Source organism: Centropristis striata, chromosome 10, assembly GCF_030273125.1.
Source record: "Centropristis striata isolate RG_2023a ecotype Rhode Island chromosome 10, C.striata_1.0, whole genome shotgun sequence".
NCBI classification, from domain to species: Eukaryota; Metazoa; Chordata; class Actinopteri; order Perciformes; family Serranidae; genus Centropristis; species Centropristis striata.
In genome coordinates this window covers 30,778,474-30,798,133 of record NC_081526.1, presented here as the reverse complement: position 1 = coordinate 30,798,133, position 19,660 = coordinate 30,778,474, and the positions used below count along the sequence as shown (strand labels likewise).

General features: G+C 38.8%; 1 protein-coding gene across 2 annotated transcripts in view; it reads right to left on the bottom strand.

The window, feature by feature from the left end:
- Window positions 1-17,778, bottom strand: part of tmeff2a (transmembrane protein with EGF-like and two follistatin-like domains 2a) — a 166,476-nt gene extending 148,698 nt beyond the window's left edge. For both annotated transcript variants that reach the window (XM_059342571.1, XM_059342572.1), the window contains exons 1-2: window positions 17,047-17,778; window positions 365-474 (exon numbers count right to left, since the gene is read on the bottom strand). In XM_059342571.1, the coding sequence (XP_059198554.1) occupies window positions 365-474; window positions 17,047-17,239 (303 nt within the window). In that variant the 5' untranslated portion in view covers window positions 17,240-17,778. The remainder of the gene's footprint in view (window positions 1-364; window positions 475-17,046) is intronic.
- Between the last annotated feature and the right edge of the window lie 1,882 nt (window positions 17,779-19,660).

Here is a 19,660-nt window from a genome sequence, read left to right as displayed (position 1 = left end):
GTTTCATATGATATAATATATTCTCTCTATAGCTTTAAAACTGAGTCCACTACTGCCTCTGAAAGAACAGCTGAAAGGTGCATCCATCATCCATCAGAACACTTAAAAATGGTAATGGTAAATGGTTTTAAAGCGACTTTAAATAGAAAACAGAATGGCAACTATTGTTCTTTCTACAGTTCCATGCACACTTCTTTAACATGACATGGAGAGAAATCAAGAGCTTGACACGGTTGCAATAATTGGACACAGTTGCAAAGCTACGATTGGTTGATCTGTGTTCAAAGAAGGGTTCAATAACAGTCCAATTAGCACCAATTACAAAAGGAGAACAGTAAAACAGTGAAACAGAAACAGGTCTTACCTTGAAGTCACATATGCACGTCACCATGTTCCCAATTCTTAGACACTCTCCATCGAACTTGCATGTGTTGGTGTCGCACAAGAACAGGTCTGTGTCCCGGTCATCAAAACCTGGAGGACCAAAGCCAACAAGAGACGTCAGTGACTAAGTGTTTCTCTGTTCAGCCCTCAAGCGTCTCTAACCCGAGCCCCATCCAGGGTCGTCCATAATGAGAGTCCACCATTAGTCATAGCTCCCACAGCACAATGCACTCTTTGATCACATACTGTGCACTTAAAAAACAATGCTAGTACACGTTCTTGTCCTTGGCTGCCAAAATGATGAAATACATGTAAAAAACACAAGCCTCTCGACTGTACTAGAGGGAGGAACAAAAGATATTTCTTCATTTTCATTCATCATGGTTAGATGATGGCGGTGGACAGTCTACAGTCTCCCATCGGTGTTGTGGAGGTGACGTGGTGACTGTGGAGGTCAAAGCACATCATTCACATCGCTTTGTGCCTGTTATGGAAGCATCTACATTCGTCTGATTTATTCAGGTTTTTCCTGTGAATATTGTTTGTATACGACGAGGCTGGCTCTTGGGCGTTGTCCTGGAGAGGCAAACCTGGGATATGATCCGATTCAGGCTGCGTTAGGGATCTCAAATGACTCCAACAAAGCATCCTGAATCAAATCAAAGAGTCACATGGGCATGAGACTAGACTGAGCTCGGGGCTATTAGTCTACCTGAACTGATTGCTTACAAAAAGCAAGCCCATATACATGCAGGCTTCTGCATTTCAAAGACCATGTGACTAAACTCGACCAAATTCAGGCTGACATCTAGCTGGAAATGTTATTTTTGTATTGCTAATTATTTTCAAGGTAAAAGAAGAAAAGGTGATTCATTTAACAGAGATGCACATTAATTTAGTGGTGAAAACTCATTATGACACTGAAGATACAGGCCAAAAAGATCCTCATTTATAAGGAGCAAAAGGATTTGACCTGTAAAGGGAGACATTTAACAAGAAAAAACATGCTCTGAGTACTTTGATTATGAATTACTAATTGCCTGATGATAACACAAAGGGTTCTCATTACAGTGTGTGGGATGTTGTGCAGTAAAAGAAGATTTTTTTCTGGTTCTCAGTTTGTTTAGATGGATTATGCATTTGGAGAGCTTAGTAAAAGCCATTATTATGCATCTATAAAATCTGCTGCATCAGCTTTCAGAGACACTACAGCCTGATTGATATACCAGTTATATAAGCTTATCACAGATATGCTAAAAGAAATTACAGTATGTGAATTTATGAGAGGCTGCTTTTAGTGAGCCCTTATTTTTTCTTAAGCATTTATAACATTTGATCTCCAGTTCATTTTAGCACCATCACTATAAGTGGCACATTTCAAGGATCAATGCCATAACGGTTTGTAAATGGGTTCATGACAAACACATATAAGAGGGCTAAAGACATGAAAAAGCTGTCTTCCTACCGTGCTTGAAAATAAAACATACCAGGACCCCTGCAGTTCTCATTATACTAAAGTGGCATCTTCCTGCAAGACACACTTGTTTGAATGTGAGCAATTTTCTACTTTGAACCTTATTTTCTATGCAACATTCTGACAACAAAGTATAGGAGTTCATTCATTCGTCTATAAGTGCAACAACGTATATGGTATTCTGTCAGCTGGTTAAATGCACAATATTACATTTCAGTTTCAATGTGCTCCTGCAGTCAGCATCCTTCAGTGTTCTTTTTTTCAGTTTTTAATGGAAGCCAAATTATCGATAAAGGTCCGATCCTCTTCAAGAAAAAGGAGCCAGTGATTTCAACTGGTGAATACACTGAATGAAGCATTTGCAGTTAAAAAAAATCATTGTGTTTCTCCCATGCTGTCTGGTGGACACAGGAAGTCCTGGAGGGGCTACAAACCCAGTTGCCACTGCTCAAATTGTTTTTCTGATTGCTCAAAACCCAGACGCTCAGGAGGTTTTTACCAGGAGATGAATTATCCAAAACAAACTGGTGAGTTAAACCAATCAAATCACTGCATAAATCAGTATCAATTCTTTAAATATCTGTGTTTCTCTAGCTTATGATTCTACTTTGTTTTTCTGATATCTTTAGATCCAGACATCTAATACTAAAACACTTCACCTGGTTAAAATTGTTGTTTTTTAAAGAAGTGAAAAGTCACCAAGATTTAAAAAGTTTATTGTAAAGGTGTGACTTAAAACTAAAGTCAGACACCACTGACAGGCAACCAAAGGACACAGACTTTTACTTTGACTATAATTAATTATTTCTCTAGGGTTTGAAAATTGTTGCCAATTGCTTGGAATGGAAACATTTGGACAATGTATGTACACAACTAAACATCTATAACATCGGACAATACGTTTTAATATACAGTATGTGAATGCAGATAAGTTACACATAATGAAATTAACTGAAACCAAAGAAAAAGTTTGTCTTTGAAAAGTTTAACTTCAGTTGTGGCTTTGCGGCAGTGTATGGGCTTGGTACTTTTAATCATTGATATAATGTTTAACTAAGCATTAAATATGACAAATATTGTAATTCATGAGGAGCCTGGAGTCCAGAATGCGTGCTAAAATTGGAATTTGAGGATGAACAGAGATCCTAATCTTCTGATCTTATCTAGTTCAAAGATGAACATGGTGGTTTGTTCCAATATTTGTCTCACTTCATGCTTTGTTGCCTTATGGAGAATTGTTTAAAGCTAGGTATGCAGAGTATCTCGCCTCTGTGACGCTGCCGAGTTACAAACATCTTTTAAAAGTAGCAGAAAACAAAATGACTGATAAACTGATGTCATACAGATGTTCTCTGTTGGCATGCTGTGCTCTACAGGGAGCACAAATGCCAAATTCAGGTCTCCTGTAGCAGGCACCATGTCACTGTCATCAAGGACATTTCAACAGCATGTCTTCTTACAGTGTTAATAGTCTTATTTCCCACCGCCCCAGAATGTAGCTCTTCTATACAATGTAATAAATTATTCTGTAGTCATTTCATTTTACTTAATATATTTGATAAAATGTATTAACTATAAATGCGTCCCTGATTTTAAGGCAGTTGTTTAAGTAACTTTAATCTAAAAATGTTTGAGATAGAATCTACTTATTTTGATCACATTAAATATAATCTTTATGTGTATGTAATTCTAAATCAAGAGCATTTTGAATGAATCCAACACAGTAGAATTATTCCGTTTTTAGTTGACAGGCACTTCCTGTTAAGTTGTTATTACCTCAACTTGTAATGTAGTTAGATTTAATTAATAATATTGCGTGCAATCTGTTGCCTCAATTTTATTGAGTAGCTATTGTTTTTTTTACAGTGTATGTTTCAGTCATACTTGGCTGGATTAACATCATTCAGAATGCTGCATTCAGTTTACACCATCCAATTTATGAAAGCAAAAACTGTGCCAATAAAGCTTCATGAACCATTTTCTTTTCTGAGCCCACTAGATGGCGCTCTCTGTTTCAACAAAGGGTTGACTGAACCATTCGTTAAGCCTTCTTGTCAACCCAGTCACAAAAATAAATGTCTGCATTGTATGTTTCTGCAAACCACGGATATGCTGAATCTAAATATGAATGTTTATGACCTGCAGCAACCTGTTCTCTTTGTTTAAAGCAGCAGTCTTCATGTCACACAACTGCAAACACGTAATGAATGTAATGCATTGTAAATGTGACAATTGCTGGCTGCAATGACAAATGTATCTTAAACACTTTGAATATACATTTAAAACACTTTAAAAAACACTTAAGTTGAGCTGAAATGAACAGCAATGGAACACAAATCACTATTTCTGGCCAAAACCTCCAACAAGGGGATGGGAACACCAGTTTAGTCATGGCTTGGTTGGTCCCATCCACCTCCTCTCCTGCCCACCAGACGCCAAACCAACGCTGCTTTTAACACCAATTTCGGCTTACTTCGTGTACACCAAGAGCAACGCCTATGGGCTCAGAAAATAACGAAAATTGTTAGTTGGCACATCGCTAGCAGAAAACCAACAGCTAAAAAGAAATTTACCCTTTTTTTGTATGATTGAAAATCACTTTGACTTGAAACCACTTTCATACTTTAAACTCCAGGAGTTTTCCAGGTGAGAGAAGACCTTGAAAGTGCAGTACTCAAATGAAATGTTTAATAAAACTCAAACTCTGCCCCTGTAGAAAAGGCAGATTTTATCACCGCCCCCCCAAAAAATCTCATTGTCCTCAGCTTTGAACTCTTTACCATCAACATTACAAGCCAGATATTTTACAATGCTATTTTCTATTCATAGATAGTCTTATTATAATGGACACTTAGACTCAGCACCTTCTGTAACCTAACTGTAATAACCGATGCCCCTTTCCACTTCTAAAAGCCCTCTTTGGCATGGAACAACCTATCAGGCAATAATACCCCGTGGAAGAGAGGCCCAATGTTAAAACGAACCTGCTATTTGCCAGGGTCCTGAATGACCATAAAGTGCAAGCTCTCTGTGCAAATATACAATCATTGAGCTGAGGACGGTGACATGAGAGGTTTCGACGCCTGGAGTGCATGGATGGAACAAAGCCCTTAGCCCATAGAGGACCATACGAGGCAATCTGGAAAGCCAAAAAAAAAAAAAAAAAAATTGGCACCCAGGCAACTGGCATGGTTATACTCACTGGAGAGAGGCATTGTTATGATGACAATCATACAACTGGCTAGGTGTGTATAAATGATTTGAAAATGTCAGATCCTTTTCACACCAGCTGGTAGACTCATTGTATGACAGGAAATGTTTTGTGTGTGTGAAATAATCCAAGCAACTCATTTGATAGTTTGATATTTTAGCAATTTTTTTCAAGGTTTCTTGGACGGCGAGCTATGGAAAACCAAAGCACAGGCAATTGTTTTTAAATGAAAGGAAAAAGAGAGAATGTGGCTCCTCCTCATGCCACTGGCCTCCTTACTGAGAAACAGATGTGTAGTTTGGACATCTTCAGGAGCCAGGAAGAAAAAAAAACACATGATTACTTGTAAACAACAACTTAGAGGGATTTATTTCCAATGGAGTCATCCTTAACTGTGCAATTGGGCCTTTAGCCCGACCGATATATCGGTTAACCGCCGATATTGGCCATTCAAAGACATATTGGTATTGGTACTGGTTTGTTGAACCGGGAATAATATTATATGTATAATAATATGTGATAGTGTTAGATATTCTTTTAAACAGTTGTTTGTTTAAGAAATCCATACAGAAAACATGTATTTTCATCACATTTAAAAAAATTCACTATATCGGTCCTCATATCAGTAATCTGTGTCAAAATCATTATTGGCCTCAAATATGCTATATTGGTTGGGCTCTAATGTATAATGTATAATAATTAACAGTAATGTTTATATTAGAGCCTGACAGATATATCGGCCTACTGATATTATTGGCCAATATTTGATTTGCTTTCATTATTTGTATCAGCATAAATTAGTCTGTTATCAAAACTTTTTTTACACAATATATAATGCGCATATATATATATATATATATATATTTATATATATACATACACACATATGCATATATACATATATATATTATCTTTTTTTATGTATTCTTTATTTAAATGGTCAGAAATACTGATATTTATTTGAGCTACTTACTTAATTTCTATTTTTTTTTTCTTTTTTTTTAAAGTGATAATTTCCAGAATTGGTTGACTTTTTTTATATAATGTATAATAATATTTAACAAGGTCTTTTTCTTTTACCCGCAAGTAGCCTTCTCAGTACCTTTGCAGAGTCATATCAGTGAAATATTGGTGCACAATCCACATAAAAAAGTAATTTTTGATTGAAACTTAAATCCAGCCACCATAAAGATGAATCTTTCCTCTCTAAAAATCAGTATTGGTCTCAAAAATCCTGTATCGGTCAGCTTCTAATCAAGACTCTGTCAAAATACAAATCACTTTGTCTACCAAATAACAAAAAGATTGTTTCTGTGAACTGCTTACAATGACTGAAGTGTTGTACGCGCTTTTGTTACGGATGTCAAGCCTCTGAATGAAACAAGTATAAAACATAATAGAAAAACGTCCCAGATGAACACCTCTCAGAAGCATCATTGCCAACAGGGTTTCTGCTTCGGAGAAAAATTCTGCACAAATCTCAATTAGTTATATGACAATGATTGCCTTACAGCGGCTACAGATATAGATTTACAGTACTGCCACAATCTGAGAGGCAATTTCTCATTGCTGTCAGTTCAGAGCTTAGGGAATGCAATATTGTTAAAATGATTGTTTACTGTCAGAGTAATAAATGACACGTAATCATCTGACATGCAAGTTAGTTTTAATCATCCTGGGAACTTTGTCTTTTACCCATAAAACTAATTCAGCCATTGCTACAAGCCCTTTAAGTTTTGAATTCTACAATATGAGTGCATACGTTTGGAAAACATCACTTTTAACAAGATTTGTTGTTCCTTGTTGTTGCCATTAAATCAAACTGAAAGAAGGCCTGTCAGGGAGATTCTTCTGGAGAGTGCAACTTATTGTGTTTGTAAGAAACAGCTCAAAGCATAGTTTAAATCTAAACATGATACATTGATTTTTTTTTTCTTCAACAGCTCCTTTCAAATGTCCACATTTATGACTTTGGCTTCTTGGTTTGTCCTGAAAAAAATGTTTTTTCCTTGTCGAGCAGGTAAAGACACTAAACTGACAGCTCTGCACACCCATTGAGGTTTTAGAGAGTGTAACATCCACATCCGCACCATTTAACAAAGTAAAGCGCTTACTGTTATTGTTCTGTCTCCAACACCGGGGATCCATTTCTGAGCTTAAATTCAGTTCTGACAACTACAGAGTGCCTCTCTGGAAGAAAAAAATATATATAGTGCCCGTGTAGTAAAAAGTAAAAAAAATCTGAAAAGTGACAGTAAACGTTGCAAACACACTCCCCTTTCCTTCCATGACTCCGGCTTTGATCTGCAAAACTTTAAATCATGACTAAACAACATCCTTATGATAAGAATTATCTTTGGAGCTGAGTATTTCCACTGTGCAGAATTATATAATCACCCACAGACATAAATCAACCATAGCTGCCAGCATCTGGGAGTCTTTTTGATGGAAACAAGTTTTTCGAGGCACTGAATATCAATGAAGTCAGAGAATCTTTTTTCAATCATTTAATCTGATACCGCAGCACTGTCATTACTGTCGAATATATAAACCCAGATTCAAAATCAGGGATTTGAAGAGCAGCTATTTGGTTGGTATCTGTGTTCCTATTTGGGAAAGTAATATAGTTAATTTGATTTCCCAGAATATATTTATATACAGACAAACTCCAAACAAAGGAACTAGACGAGACATCACAGATTGGAGAGTTGCCAAGCTAGGTGAATTCAACAATTCCCTTGGATGTTTTACCCTTTTGTTGCTTTTACACATGAAATCGTGGTCAATATATTTTGGCTTTTTGACAAGAATCTGCAAAAAAACCCTCTTTATTATTTAAAAGTGAAAACATTTACAAGATAATGTCAATTAATTAAAAATATGAAAGTTAAAGTAAATGAACTATTCACCCCCTTTAAAATAACTGACCTAATTCAACAGCTAGTTGATGCCAGCAGTGTCACAGTTAGTGAAATGGAGATCACCTGAGTGCAGTTCATGTGTGTCATGTGATTTTAGTATAAAAACATCTGTGTCTGTGAGGTCCAGTCTCTGGTTCATCACTATTCCTGCTACAACTGCAACATGAAGACAAAAGAACACTCAACTCAGCAACTCAGATAAAAGATCATTGAAAAGTATAAGTCAGGAGATGGCTATAAAAAGATGTCCAACTCACTGGACATCCCACAGGGTTCAGTTAAACCATCATTAAGAAATGGAAGCAGTGTGGCACTTCACAATCTGCCTGGAGTTGGCCGTCCTCACAAGCATAGACATTGTAGCTTTCACACTGTTGAGGTTGAAAATGTATACATATAATGGACCTTTTCGGTGTCCATGGGACAGGTTTGGGTCGAAGTGTAAAGAGAACCCATGGGCAGGTGTCTTGGTGATTGACAAATGTGTGCTAATGAACCTAGCGTGTTAGCCAACAACACCTAACACCACCTGGCTAACTGACAAGTCGTTTCCGGTATCTGTAACTCTGTATCTGCCCCTTTGGACACGAGCAGCAGGTCCGGTGTCTATTCATTCCAATTCCATTTTTCAGACAGAGAAGTCAGGAGAAAATTAACTTTGTTCGAGACCTGACCAACTTAATCTTGTGAGATCTGGCAAGGAGGAAGCATTAACCAAACTATCGCAAGATTTGGCAACAGATAGTGTTAGCATAAAGCCCTTTAGACTCCTGAAGAACAGAGAAATTTGTTCTTGTTCTTGAGGTGGCAAGAACTAGAAAAACAGTTCTTTCTGGCCAGGACATTTCATACTTCACGAGAAACTCCACTGCAGAACTCCTGGGAAGTGCTCATAGGGCCCTAGCTGACCAATAGAACAACAGTTCTTGGACACCACACAAGAACAAAGTTCTGCCCAGATGATGTGTCAAGAACAGAATGATGTCATTATGTTCTTGCAGCCTTAAGAGAGGAAACACATTTCTCTGTTCTTGTGGAGTATGTATTAGCCTTTAGCCAAAATGTGTCAAAATGTTAAACTAGCATCGTAACGTTAGCAAAATAATTTATATTATGCGAAATGTTGCTGTGTCAGTATTGAAGGGTAGCAATGCATACCCATGGCACTCTAAATAGCCTTGATTGACTTGTTTTGGGGTTCTGTGAAGATCTTTGACACAAGTTAATTGAACATGTTGGTTGCCTAAACATCTTTTTTTGGTATTTGGTTGTTCCAAAGACACACTAAGATGTCTGTGTTATTCTTTTCTTTATATTAGCACATTTTATGTTATGTTTATGTTAACGTAATATGAATTGTGAGTACAATTTGCTCACCAAGCTAGCTAGCTGCTAGTTTTAGCTGATAACTTAAGTTAAAAAAAAAAAGTAATTGAACGGAGGGAGATGGTGAGAAATATCCCAAAAATATCTTAACAGTGGAAGGAATATTCATGTGCAACAGTGATCACATATGATAAATAATTCTGTGCTATAAATAACACTCAAAAAACACTTTAATAAATATGACATTCATGATGACTCACTGAGTCACATGATGGTCACTGTTTAGACATACAGTATCGTATTGCTTATTGGGTTTATTTTTATTATTCATTGTATGATTCTTGGTAATGTACGAGCACACAGATCAGAATGGCATCTCCCTCTCTCATGCCATGTAATGTTAATGGATGCTGGATGATACAGGTTGTACGCACAACCCGAGTTGCACTGTGTCAGAGGGCTGGAAAACTTACACTTCCTGCTCCTGCCACTGCCGTTCCAGGAGGAGATTACAGTGAGCTGAATAATTAACGAAAACAAGCTGGCAAACATCAAATATTGAAAAGGTAATGTTTATATGCTAACGATTAAGATGGCAAGCGAAGCACTTACTTGTCTAAAAGAGAGAGCTTGTCAGCCAAATGCATCTCCTCCTACCTACCTGGAATTTCACAACACTAAGAAGGAACGAGGAGTCCTTCCCCCCTGTTTTAAGCATTGTTCTGATTAATAATTAAGTGGACTAAATTAATAATGAAGGCTGAACAACCACAGCGGTGAGACATCCTTTTGTGACCTCTCTCTAATGCCGGGGGGCTTTTTTTCTATAACTTTGCAACAGGTTTTCAAATGCTTGTCACGGAGAGTCCTATAGTTCAGCCACCGTTATATTATTAAACGGCATAATAACTCATGCACTAAAATCATAGCCACAACTGCTACTTAAACTGAAAAACACTTCAGACTTGCTGTAATCACACAACTCTCTCAAATTCCCTTAATGCTGCCAGTTGCCAGTTAGTAACTTTTGATCCCTTTTTTGATTAGACCTGCCTTCCAGTGCCATGTCTTATTCACAGGTTCCTGCTGCTGTTTCCTCTCAGAGGCGTGGACTTGCATGCAGGAGGAGCACTTTTGACCTCTGTGTTGACAAATCTTGGAAGCAGATGGCTGATTCTCTCTAGACTACTGGTAATTCACTCCACTTGATGGGATTTACAGGGGGCTTTGCATATTCTGCACTCATCCCTGTCACTTCAACTATCAAAGCATCACACGGCCTTTCAGAGTGAACAATAGCAGGGGAGTTCAGTGAGGAGATTTTGGTTTCTCCCAGGAGATGTAAGGTGTATTATGGGGTAATATATATTTATATAGTACCAGCATTACAGTACAGCAATTTGTGAAAAACTACGTCTGAGCCACAATTCAATACCTTGTTGTCTTATAATGGAAATATATATATAATTATGATACGCAATTAAATCTTCTAAACTGATATTAACAAATACTAACTCAAACGTATCAGGAAATCTAATGTATGTGATGTCTATTTTGCACTTAAATTCTTAATCAAATGAGAAAAATCTAAAATAATAATCTCTAATCTCAACTAGTAGTGCTATATATTGGTCACGCATTTAATTCATACAGGTGTATACAAAAGGTACATACAGACTATTTATTTATTTATTGAATTACCATATAACATGCTATTCTTTGTAAAAAAAAATAGATATTAAAGGATGTATAACAGGATGTAATATTTTGGCCATACTGCCCAGCACTATGAAAAGCTATCGTAATTAATGTCAAAAATTAAACTAAGCTCCCCAAACTGCTTAAACGGAAACTGGTGCATAGGGAAGCATTCTGCAAGAGATGAATATTAACATTCTCAGCTTCAACTTGCTTTTGATATGCATGAATAAAATGGCAAAAGGACATGAGCTGATTTCTGGCCAAAGTGTGCAAGTGCACCTATTAAAGATAAGACAGACTTCCCTCATTTATCTCAAGTAAAACAAGCCAAAAAATTACAGGCAAAATGCCACCAATGGTTTGACTGTGATAATTACACAAAATGTTGAAAACACATTCAACTGAGCTGGATGGATATAAAAAAAACTGTCCAATTAGTTTGAAAAGAGCTGGCTTGCCATGTTCATTTACATGTATAGAAACTTAATTAATAAAGCAGCAGCTTTTCCATGCAGGTAAATAATAATTGTAACAAAACCAAATGACTGTGAGTAATGTGCGTGGTTTCACTCAGTGATGAACCCAGAGAGAGTTATCACCTGACTCAGCTGTACAGAGAGTTTTAGCATCTTTCAGTGCATTGTTAGGATTGTGGCAACTACTTTATAGTTTTGGTTCAGTCTCACAGCTCTCATCCACCCATTTGAATGTTGGCAGCCCATTAAATAGCCGTTATGAGTTGTTATCACTTCCATTAAAATGCTTCAAACAGGGCAAACTGCACCGACTACATAGTTAGGTTCAGGAAAAGATCAAAACTACTTGGTAAGAAAAGATCAAAGTTTGGTTTAAATCAGGGCCGGGACTTTTACTTATTACTACTTTAATTAATTACACAAAAATTAACGTGTTAAAAACATTTTAATCACACTTATTTTTGCCCCACGAAACGTTTCTCACTGGATGAGTTTCAGGCGGACCGATTATACTGGAGCACCAACTAGCGTTCATGAGTTCAGACAACAACAAACCACAGTGAACATGAAGGAAGAAGCTGATGAGACGCTTTGGTTGGCCCCGTGGATGATGGGACATTTTGTTACAGAAAACGAACGGATGGAAGCGTCGATAAGAGCATGGTTGTGTTGCTATGCAACAAGGAATTCACATATCACCGCAGCACATCAAGCCTCAAGTATCACCTCAATGCAAAATATATAGCAGCTAGCGGCTAGAGTGGTAGCTAGCGTGGACTGTGTTTTACTTAAAAAACCAAAGTATTATAGTTTACAGAAGGTCTACCTACCTATAGGCTACCTGAATTTCTGAAATGTACTATATTTCTAAATATGCTATTGCTACACTTAATGGCAACACATGTCCAACTCAAAGGGTCTGTTGGACATGTGAAAAAAATTACTTCTCACTGTTCTCACGTCAAATATTTATATGCGATTAAAATGCGATTAATTTCGATTAATAAATTACAAAGCCTCTAATTAATTAGATTTTTTTTTTAAATCGAGTCCCGGCCCTAGTTTAAATAACTATGTTATGTTACTTGAGTTACTTATGCGAACTAAGTATGTTACGTAAGTTGGATAATGTTTCGAATTCAGGTCGCGGGGGGCTGGAACTGATCCCAGCTGACATTGTCTAAGAGGCGGGGTCCACCCTGTACAGGTCGCCAGACTATCACAGGGCTGAACCATAGAGACAGACAACCATTGACGTTGTCATTCACTCCTATCATCAATTTAGAGTCATCAATTAAACCTAAGTTGCATGGTTTTGGTTTGTGCGGAGAAGCCAGAGGACCAGGAGAAAAACCTGAGCTGGAGTTGAACCGGCGACCAGTGCTAACCACTACACCATTACATCACATACATGAGTTAAAATAGTCAACAAGCTGACTTCTGGGTTCACACGAACACAAACAGCAGCCCCTTGGGTCAACGTCACATGATTCTGTACCCATCCAACAATCCCTACCTTCTCCCAACACAGACTCTCTTGTTCAGCAGAGCTACAAATGTATTGTTTAATAGTTTTAGTAGTAGTTTTATAATCAGCACAGTCTGAAAATAAGTTATCGAATTGTGATTATTTTGACTGATATTGCGATTGCGATATGATTCAAATCAGAGGGAATGATCATTTTTTCATTTTATATTTTCACTGAAAACTATATTAAAATGATGAAACTGTGAATATTTGCTATCCCAAATTTTTTTTTTTCTAAAGTGTGTAGAATACTGTTGTATGCTGGGACATCATGCAACACCATAATACTTAACTCACATTTTTCTTTTTCTTTTTTCACATAATTTGCCTTTAAAAAATACAGAAGTGCTCCTCTTGTGATTAAACAAAATTTTAAATAATTGTGCAGCCCATACCAGCTGTCAGATGTTACCATAATAACAGTAAACAGTGATTTATTTTTTTCTCCGGACACGAACTGTGGCTGCAGCTGCATTTGAAAATCCAAAATTAAAATAAGGGCGGCGCTTTAATGGGCCTCATAACACTTGGTGCATATCAGGACATGCGTTAGTCGATTTCAGATATCGGTTTAGGCTTTTATTCGCCATGTGTAATATTTAAATGAACACCTTGACTATGGCGCCTCTAAGTGGCCAAAAAATTATATTATTGTAAATTTAAAACTGCTCCGGCAATGTTCTAGTCTCAAAAATTCTGTATTTTGTAATTGTATTTTCAACTAGAAATGTACCGTAAACCCCACAGTATGTCAGCATTTATATTACATTTCCCCACAAGGCTAAGATATTTCTTGTATTAAAAATGTACTTAAAATACTGAAACAAACATATTTTACTAGTTAATTTCTGTGGTTGATGATTTAGCAGTATGAAATTCCCAAAGTACAGATAATACGAACAACCCGTCATAGTAACTTTTCCAGTTGCAATAACAGATAGAGCACAGGGGTAACTAATATCATTAGCAGTAGCTCCATTCTAACCCTGAACAGTGTCCCAGTAAACTATTCAGTGTGACATTGCCTCAGCATGCATTGTACCTGAAACTGAAGCAGCTAAATGGAAGTCAGCGATCATTAATTTAATTATTTACATCACTGAATAGTTTAAAAGTACTTCTCTCTCCCTAACTCGTGAACTATTATTTAAAGTCTCAAATTAACACTTAATTTCCCATAATACAACCACATTTCACAGTTCAGTAATCCTTTCCCAGTCCTGTGATGTTTTACTTTGCCACTTCTCTGCGTAGGTTCCCATAACCAAATATAACACAAAAATCATAATTTGCTTAACAGCTTGAAAGTGTAATCAAATGCTCTTTTCTGTCACAGTTTCATTGTTCTTTGTCTCATATATTAGGTGTTTTCACATATCGTTCCAATGCAGCTTCACACATTACATGTGTCCCAATGCATCTTGAGACCAAGTCTATCTCTGCACTCACAGCAGAACAAAGATGAACTTAGTGTCAGGATCATTTTGGCATCCTCTCTTCTCCGCCTTCAATGGCAGTCGTTCATGGCCGTCCACAGATGCAAATCAAACAGAATGACAATCTTTGTCAAACCAACTGTTTTACCCCCATTTTATTCCTCAAACAGAATCTCATTTGGCCCTGGTTCACCGCTCAAACTGGTACCCCGTTCCCCTTTTCATGACATTACTGCCCATAATTATGTGTGTCTTAGCACTGAGGTGACACTAAACTCATCGCCGAATAGTTTTCCAGGCTGCCTTATTCTCCCTGGGCTGAAAACTGTCACACATTAGTGTTGTTGTTAAAGTGCATGATATGCAGGAAGGAGTGGATAATTAAGCCCTGTGCAATTACTGCCTGTTTTTTTTTATTATTATTATTGAAAGGGGTTTATCTTTTTTTCACGATGGACCACGTGTCACTTCTTCTGTCCTATTAATTCTAATTAAAGCTGGGTTTATGTATGTGTGTGTGTGTGTGTGTGCTTTGTTCTCAGTATATGCACTTAAGCCTCCTCAAGGCGTGTTGGATAAAAGCCTCGAAATGCATATGAGAGTGTGTCAGGAAGTGGGGAGGTAGGCGAGTGTGTATTTGGACAGGATGTGCACCATTATCGGTCATTACGAGCAAATCATCAGCACCATCAACAGCAGCACAAAATGATCCTGCAATAGAAGACAATACATATGGCGCAGGCACAGTTTATCCAGAGTCAGAATAAACAGGTGCTCAAATGTCAGGGTGAATCACTGCTAAGTAACCGAGGGTGTCACGAGTTGACTTGCAAAAACAGATATCGCCGTTTCTGTTCATTTTCCCGTATCTTGCCATATTCTTCCAGGGAATATCAATCAACCGGATTTCATCTCAAAAATTTTAAATTTTGCTATATCATGGATTTTAATATGTAACCAAAGGAAAATCAATCAAAATGATGTTAGTTGATTCATTTATAAAAATGTCTGTTATTGTTTTTTTGCAAATGAACTCTTCAAATCCAAAATCCGTCATCCATTTAAATGATCAAATTCGAAAGCAGGATCAATAATCCCCCCAACGCTTTAGTGTGGTACACCCCTCCAAAAAAAATATGGCAGTCACATCAAGCTTGATATACCATGAATATAAAAATGAGTTTTCGGGGCATCTGCTAATCTTTATGAATCCAGACTTGATAGTCTAACAATGGCACCGCCTTCAGTGCTCTAAAAGAATAAAAGTTTAAATAAAAACTGACTTGAATCGTTGATTTGGAGAATCGTGACACAACTAATTCGCTGTGGATACTTTGAAGAAACTGAACTAAAAAGAGCATTGCAAGACTCCAAAGCTTCATTTTTTAAAAACAATTTAAACAGCAAAGATGCTAAAACAGTCTTCCACATGTAATACATTGCAAAACAAGAATTTAATTTGGTCTTGTTTGAGTTTTAATTAAACCAATGTTAATCAGCATATTATCATAATCAAATTCATTTTAAAATCTTTGATATCCAAATGAGCTCCATATCTTCTGACAGGCAAATTTGTTTGAAGCAAGTACATTTTGTGCCTGCTACACAATATTTGTATAATGTTGGTAATATATCATCTCTTTTAACATTAACTTCCAGGTATTCAAGCTGCAAACGGCAGTCATGACTCCATATTGATGCGAGGCTGTTATGAGCTATAATATCAATACTGCTGCTGCCCATGAGTGTGTGTGAATCGGCTCGGAGCTATTTTAAGGGCTCAGACTTGGACAGGCGACAGGGGAAATATATGGCGGCACAGTCGGCTGATTTACAAAGGGAGGCGAGGCGCTGTGCTCTGCAGCCCGGTCCGCTCCTTTTATCGCTCTGGGCACCGAGCACAGAAAACAACTTTACAGCTCGGTGGCCTATAAAAGAAACGACTACATTTATATTTAAAGTAACACTTGATAAAGGACTGCGAAACCACAATAGCCAATTAAACTCGATTTTGCATTTATCGGTGCGATTTATTCCAGAATTCTGACATCCCAGTTCACATAAAGTTGCTTATTTTTCTGACTATCCTGAAACTAACATTGTTATTATTATGGCGCACATTGCGTTATTCTGGTGCCAATCTACCCGATCATCCTCTGCTAGATATTTCCCGTTAAAACGATCCTCACTGCTGCTCACTTTGTCTCGGATCGATCCAGGTGATTATTCTGACATGATCGGCGGGGCATGCATCGATGTCATGCTTCCACAGTCAAACTCAACAAATGCACACCAAGCAAACCCCTAAAAACTCTGCATCCTCTCATCTCCGGGCTTTGCAGTGTTCAGATCTGCAGCCTGTGCTCCACAGCACCAAACACCAAACACCATGCATGGTCTCTGCACGCACGCAAAAAGCCAACATATTCAGAATAAGTAAGTAAGTGTTTTAAGAGCTCTTCTAAACTTTGATTCGGTTTTTTAATATTGCTTTACTGCTTCTCTTGGACAACGGGTGCACGTCTAGATACAGCACAAACACAGCCTGGAGCGAGACTTGCAACTCCGGCTTCATGATATGACTCTCACCGGAGCAGTTCCAGCCGGTCGGCGTCTGGCAGTCGCTGAGGGAGGACGGGAAGGCGCGCAGCTGCTCCACAGGTAAAGTAGCGAGAAATGAGACGAGGGTGATCCGGAGCCAGCCTCCCGCCGTGCCGCTCCACTGGCGCAGCCGCCGGGGCTCCTCGAGCGGTGCCTGCGCTGCCGCCACGGAGAGACCCATATCTCACTGGCCGCGACAGCACAGGCGAGGTGGGGAACAGACGCAGACTCGCACCGACAACTCCAATCCCGGCAGGTTCAGCGGGGCGCCTAGAGACCGACAGCAGACCATTTTCCGAGCGAGACCGTGCGCCCCATGTAGCAGTTTCCCCCCCCTAGACTGACCAAATGGGGTTTCCGCCCGATCCGAGGCAGGCTGCTGCAACAAGAGGAGGGAAACTGCCGAGGGTTGATGGAGGAGGTTGTGTGGGATGGAGTCGGGTGGAAAAGTTAGCCAGGCAGGCAGGAAGACTTGAATGGGAGGGGGGATGCTCAGGGATGAGAAGAGGGAAGGAAAGATGAGAAAAAAAGAAGGGGTGATAGAAAAGGAGGTGTAAAACTCAGAGGATGTAGCCCAGAGTATCCCACGGACAGGGTTTTGGAGACGACGGCAGTTGTGTGATAGTATCCACGGGTGAAACGAGCTGCAAGAGCGCGGTCCTCTCGTTTACTTTGTATGTGCGGTGCGTTCAGAGTCGCAGCGAGTTGGTGTTTCTCTGCCTCTCTTCCTCTCTCACTCCCTCCCTCTCTCTCTCTCTCTCTCTCTGTCTCTCTCACCAGCAGCTGGTTTCTACCGTGGTTATGATCACGTGGAGGAAGATGCGATGAGGGAGGGGCTGAGCCTCCGTAATAATTGGAATATCCTACTGGTGGAGTAGGCAAAAGAGAGAAAGACACAATGAGAGAGACAAAAAGGGAAGGGAAAGGAAGGCAGAGTTCTCCAGACCTAGTCCTATCAGCTGGTAATGCCTACATCACTGATAGGCAGTACAAGGGGAGGATGCACTGCCTTTATAATTGGCCGGGAGCATTTAAAAAGTCTGCAGGAATCGATTCGTCCAGCCTGGCCTTGGATAATTGCTCCGCTTTGAAACGACACTGACGCTATTCCTGGGTCTCTGCCTCCAGGCAGTCCAAAGAGACCTCAATATTATTCATATAGTTTTGGACATGACCTGCTGCTGTCACGCGGGGCAGGATGCGGCTAGTAATTGACACGCTTTCGGCCATGAAGGCCCTAGAAAGTGTACAGCATCTGTGCAAGTTAAAGAGGCCGAGGCAAACATCAGGTTGAGAACACTCACCCTCTTTGAACCGAGGAAATTAGAAGCCATGTCTATGGAAAAGCCCAAAGGAAACAAAGAGGCTGCTGTTAAGGCCCCCTCACAACTGTAAACACTCTTGACCTCATGATATAAAGGAAGCCAGGCTGCAGCTGCCTGTAAACAAATAAGCGTTTTATTGCTTTTCACTTAGTTAAAGATCATTACATGGGAATATTCATCGTTTCACTCTGCTAATGGGGTTCATGACTCGCATGTGTTATCTGTTGCAGCAGAGCAACTAGTCACATATAGACACACACACTGGAAGTATTCAGTGAAATCACACACACACACATACAGAGTGGAATGGGACCTGGAGGTACAGCAAGACACATGCAAGATGTTGGTGATAATGACTAAAAATGTAATCTTGGCTGTCACAGAATGGCCCACATCAACACTCTGGTGTGCAGCTATTCTCAGATACAAACCACCACAGTAATATCTAAATACTCATATAGTAAGAATGTTCCAGCCGAGTCTACCTCCCAATTGGTCAGATTGTGACGTGTTATGTTAGCGAGGGCCGTGATAAATCAAAGTTATCTGACAAGTTGGGGTGGGAATGCATTGATAATATTAATAAATTTAGTTTTAAAATCTTTGAACATTAAAGTGGTTATATCATAGATAACAGACATGAGTGTGTAATGTCATGATTGACAGCTGCTGTTGAATTGTGATTGGTTGAGCAGGTGCGTGGACGGAACCTTGATGCCATTCAATCATTACTGCACTTCTGTCATTCAATTCTGCAGTCCTAGAGAAGTCTTAAGCATCTTTTAAGGTCTTTTTTGTTTTGTTTTGTTTTGTTTTCATAGCTGGTACATTTACTGTTTGAGTGAGACTCTCATCAACTCCCGCAGGTGGCCATTTCCAGCAAAATGCTCTGATAAACCCATTGTACTCTACCTGCTCGGCCCCAAACAGCATACAGAGTGACAGCTAAACACAGTCAAGCATCTCGCAGCAAAAGACAGATTTTTTTTTTTTCAGGTGTTGGTGTAAGCCAAAATAAGGCTCCAGGAGGTGAAATTCAATGTGACTAGACATAGTAGATGAATTCTAATGTTGCTTTTTGTCTGTCTATGTTAAACCTGCATGAACTGATTTTTTTAGCCACTTGGTGGCAGCAGAAAAAACCTGTAAACACAACACTGACAGTACTATCACTTAGTCATGTGTCAATGAAGTCTCATGAACAACTTTCTCTAGTTGGTCCTAGGAAGAGGGTCAATGTATGGTAATTGTGTGTTTTTAACCCTTTGTTGAACAGA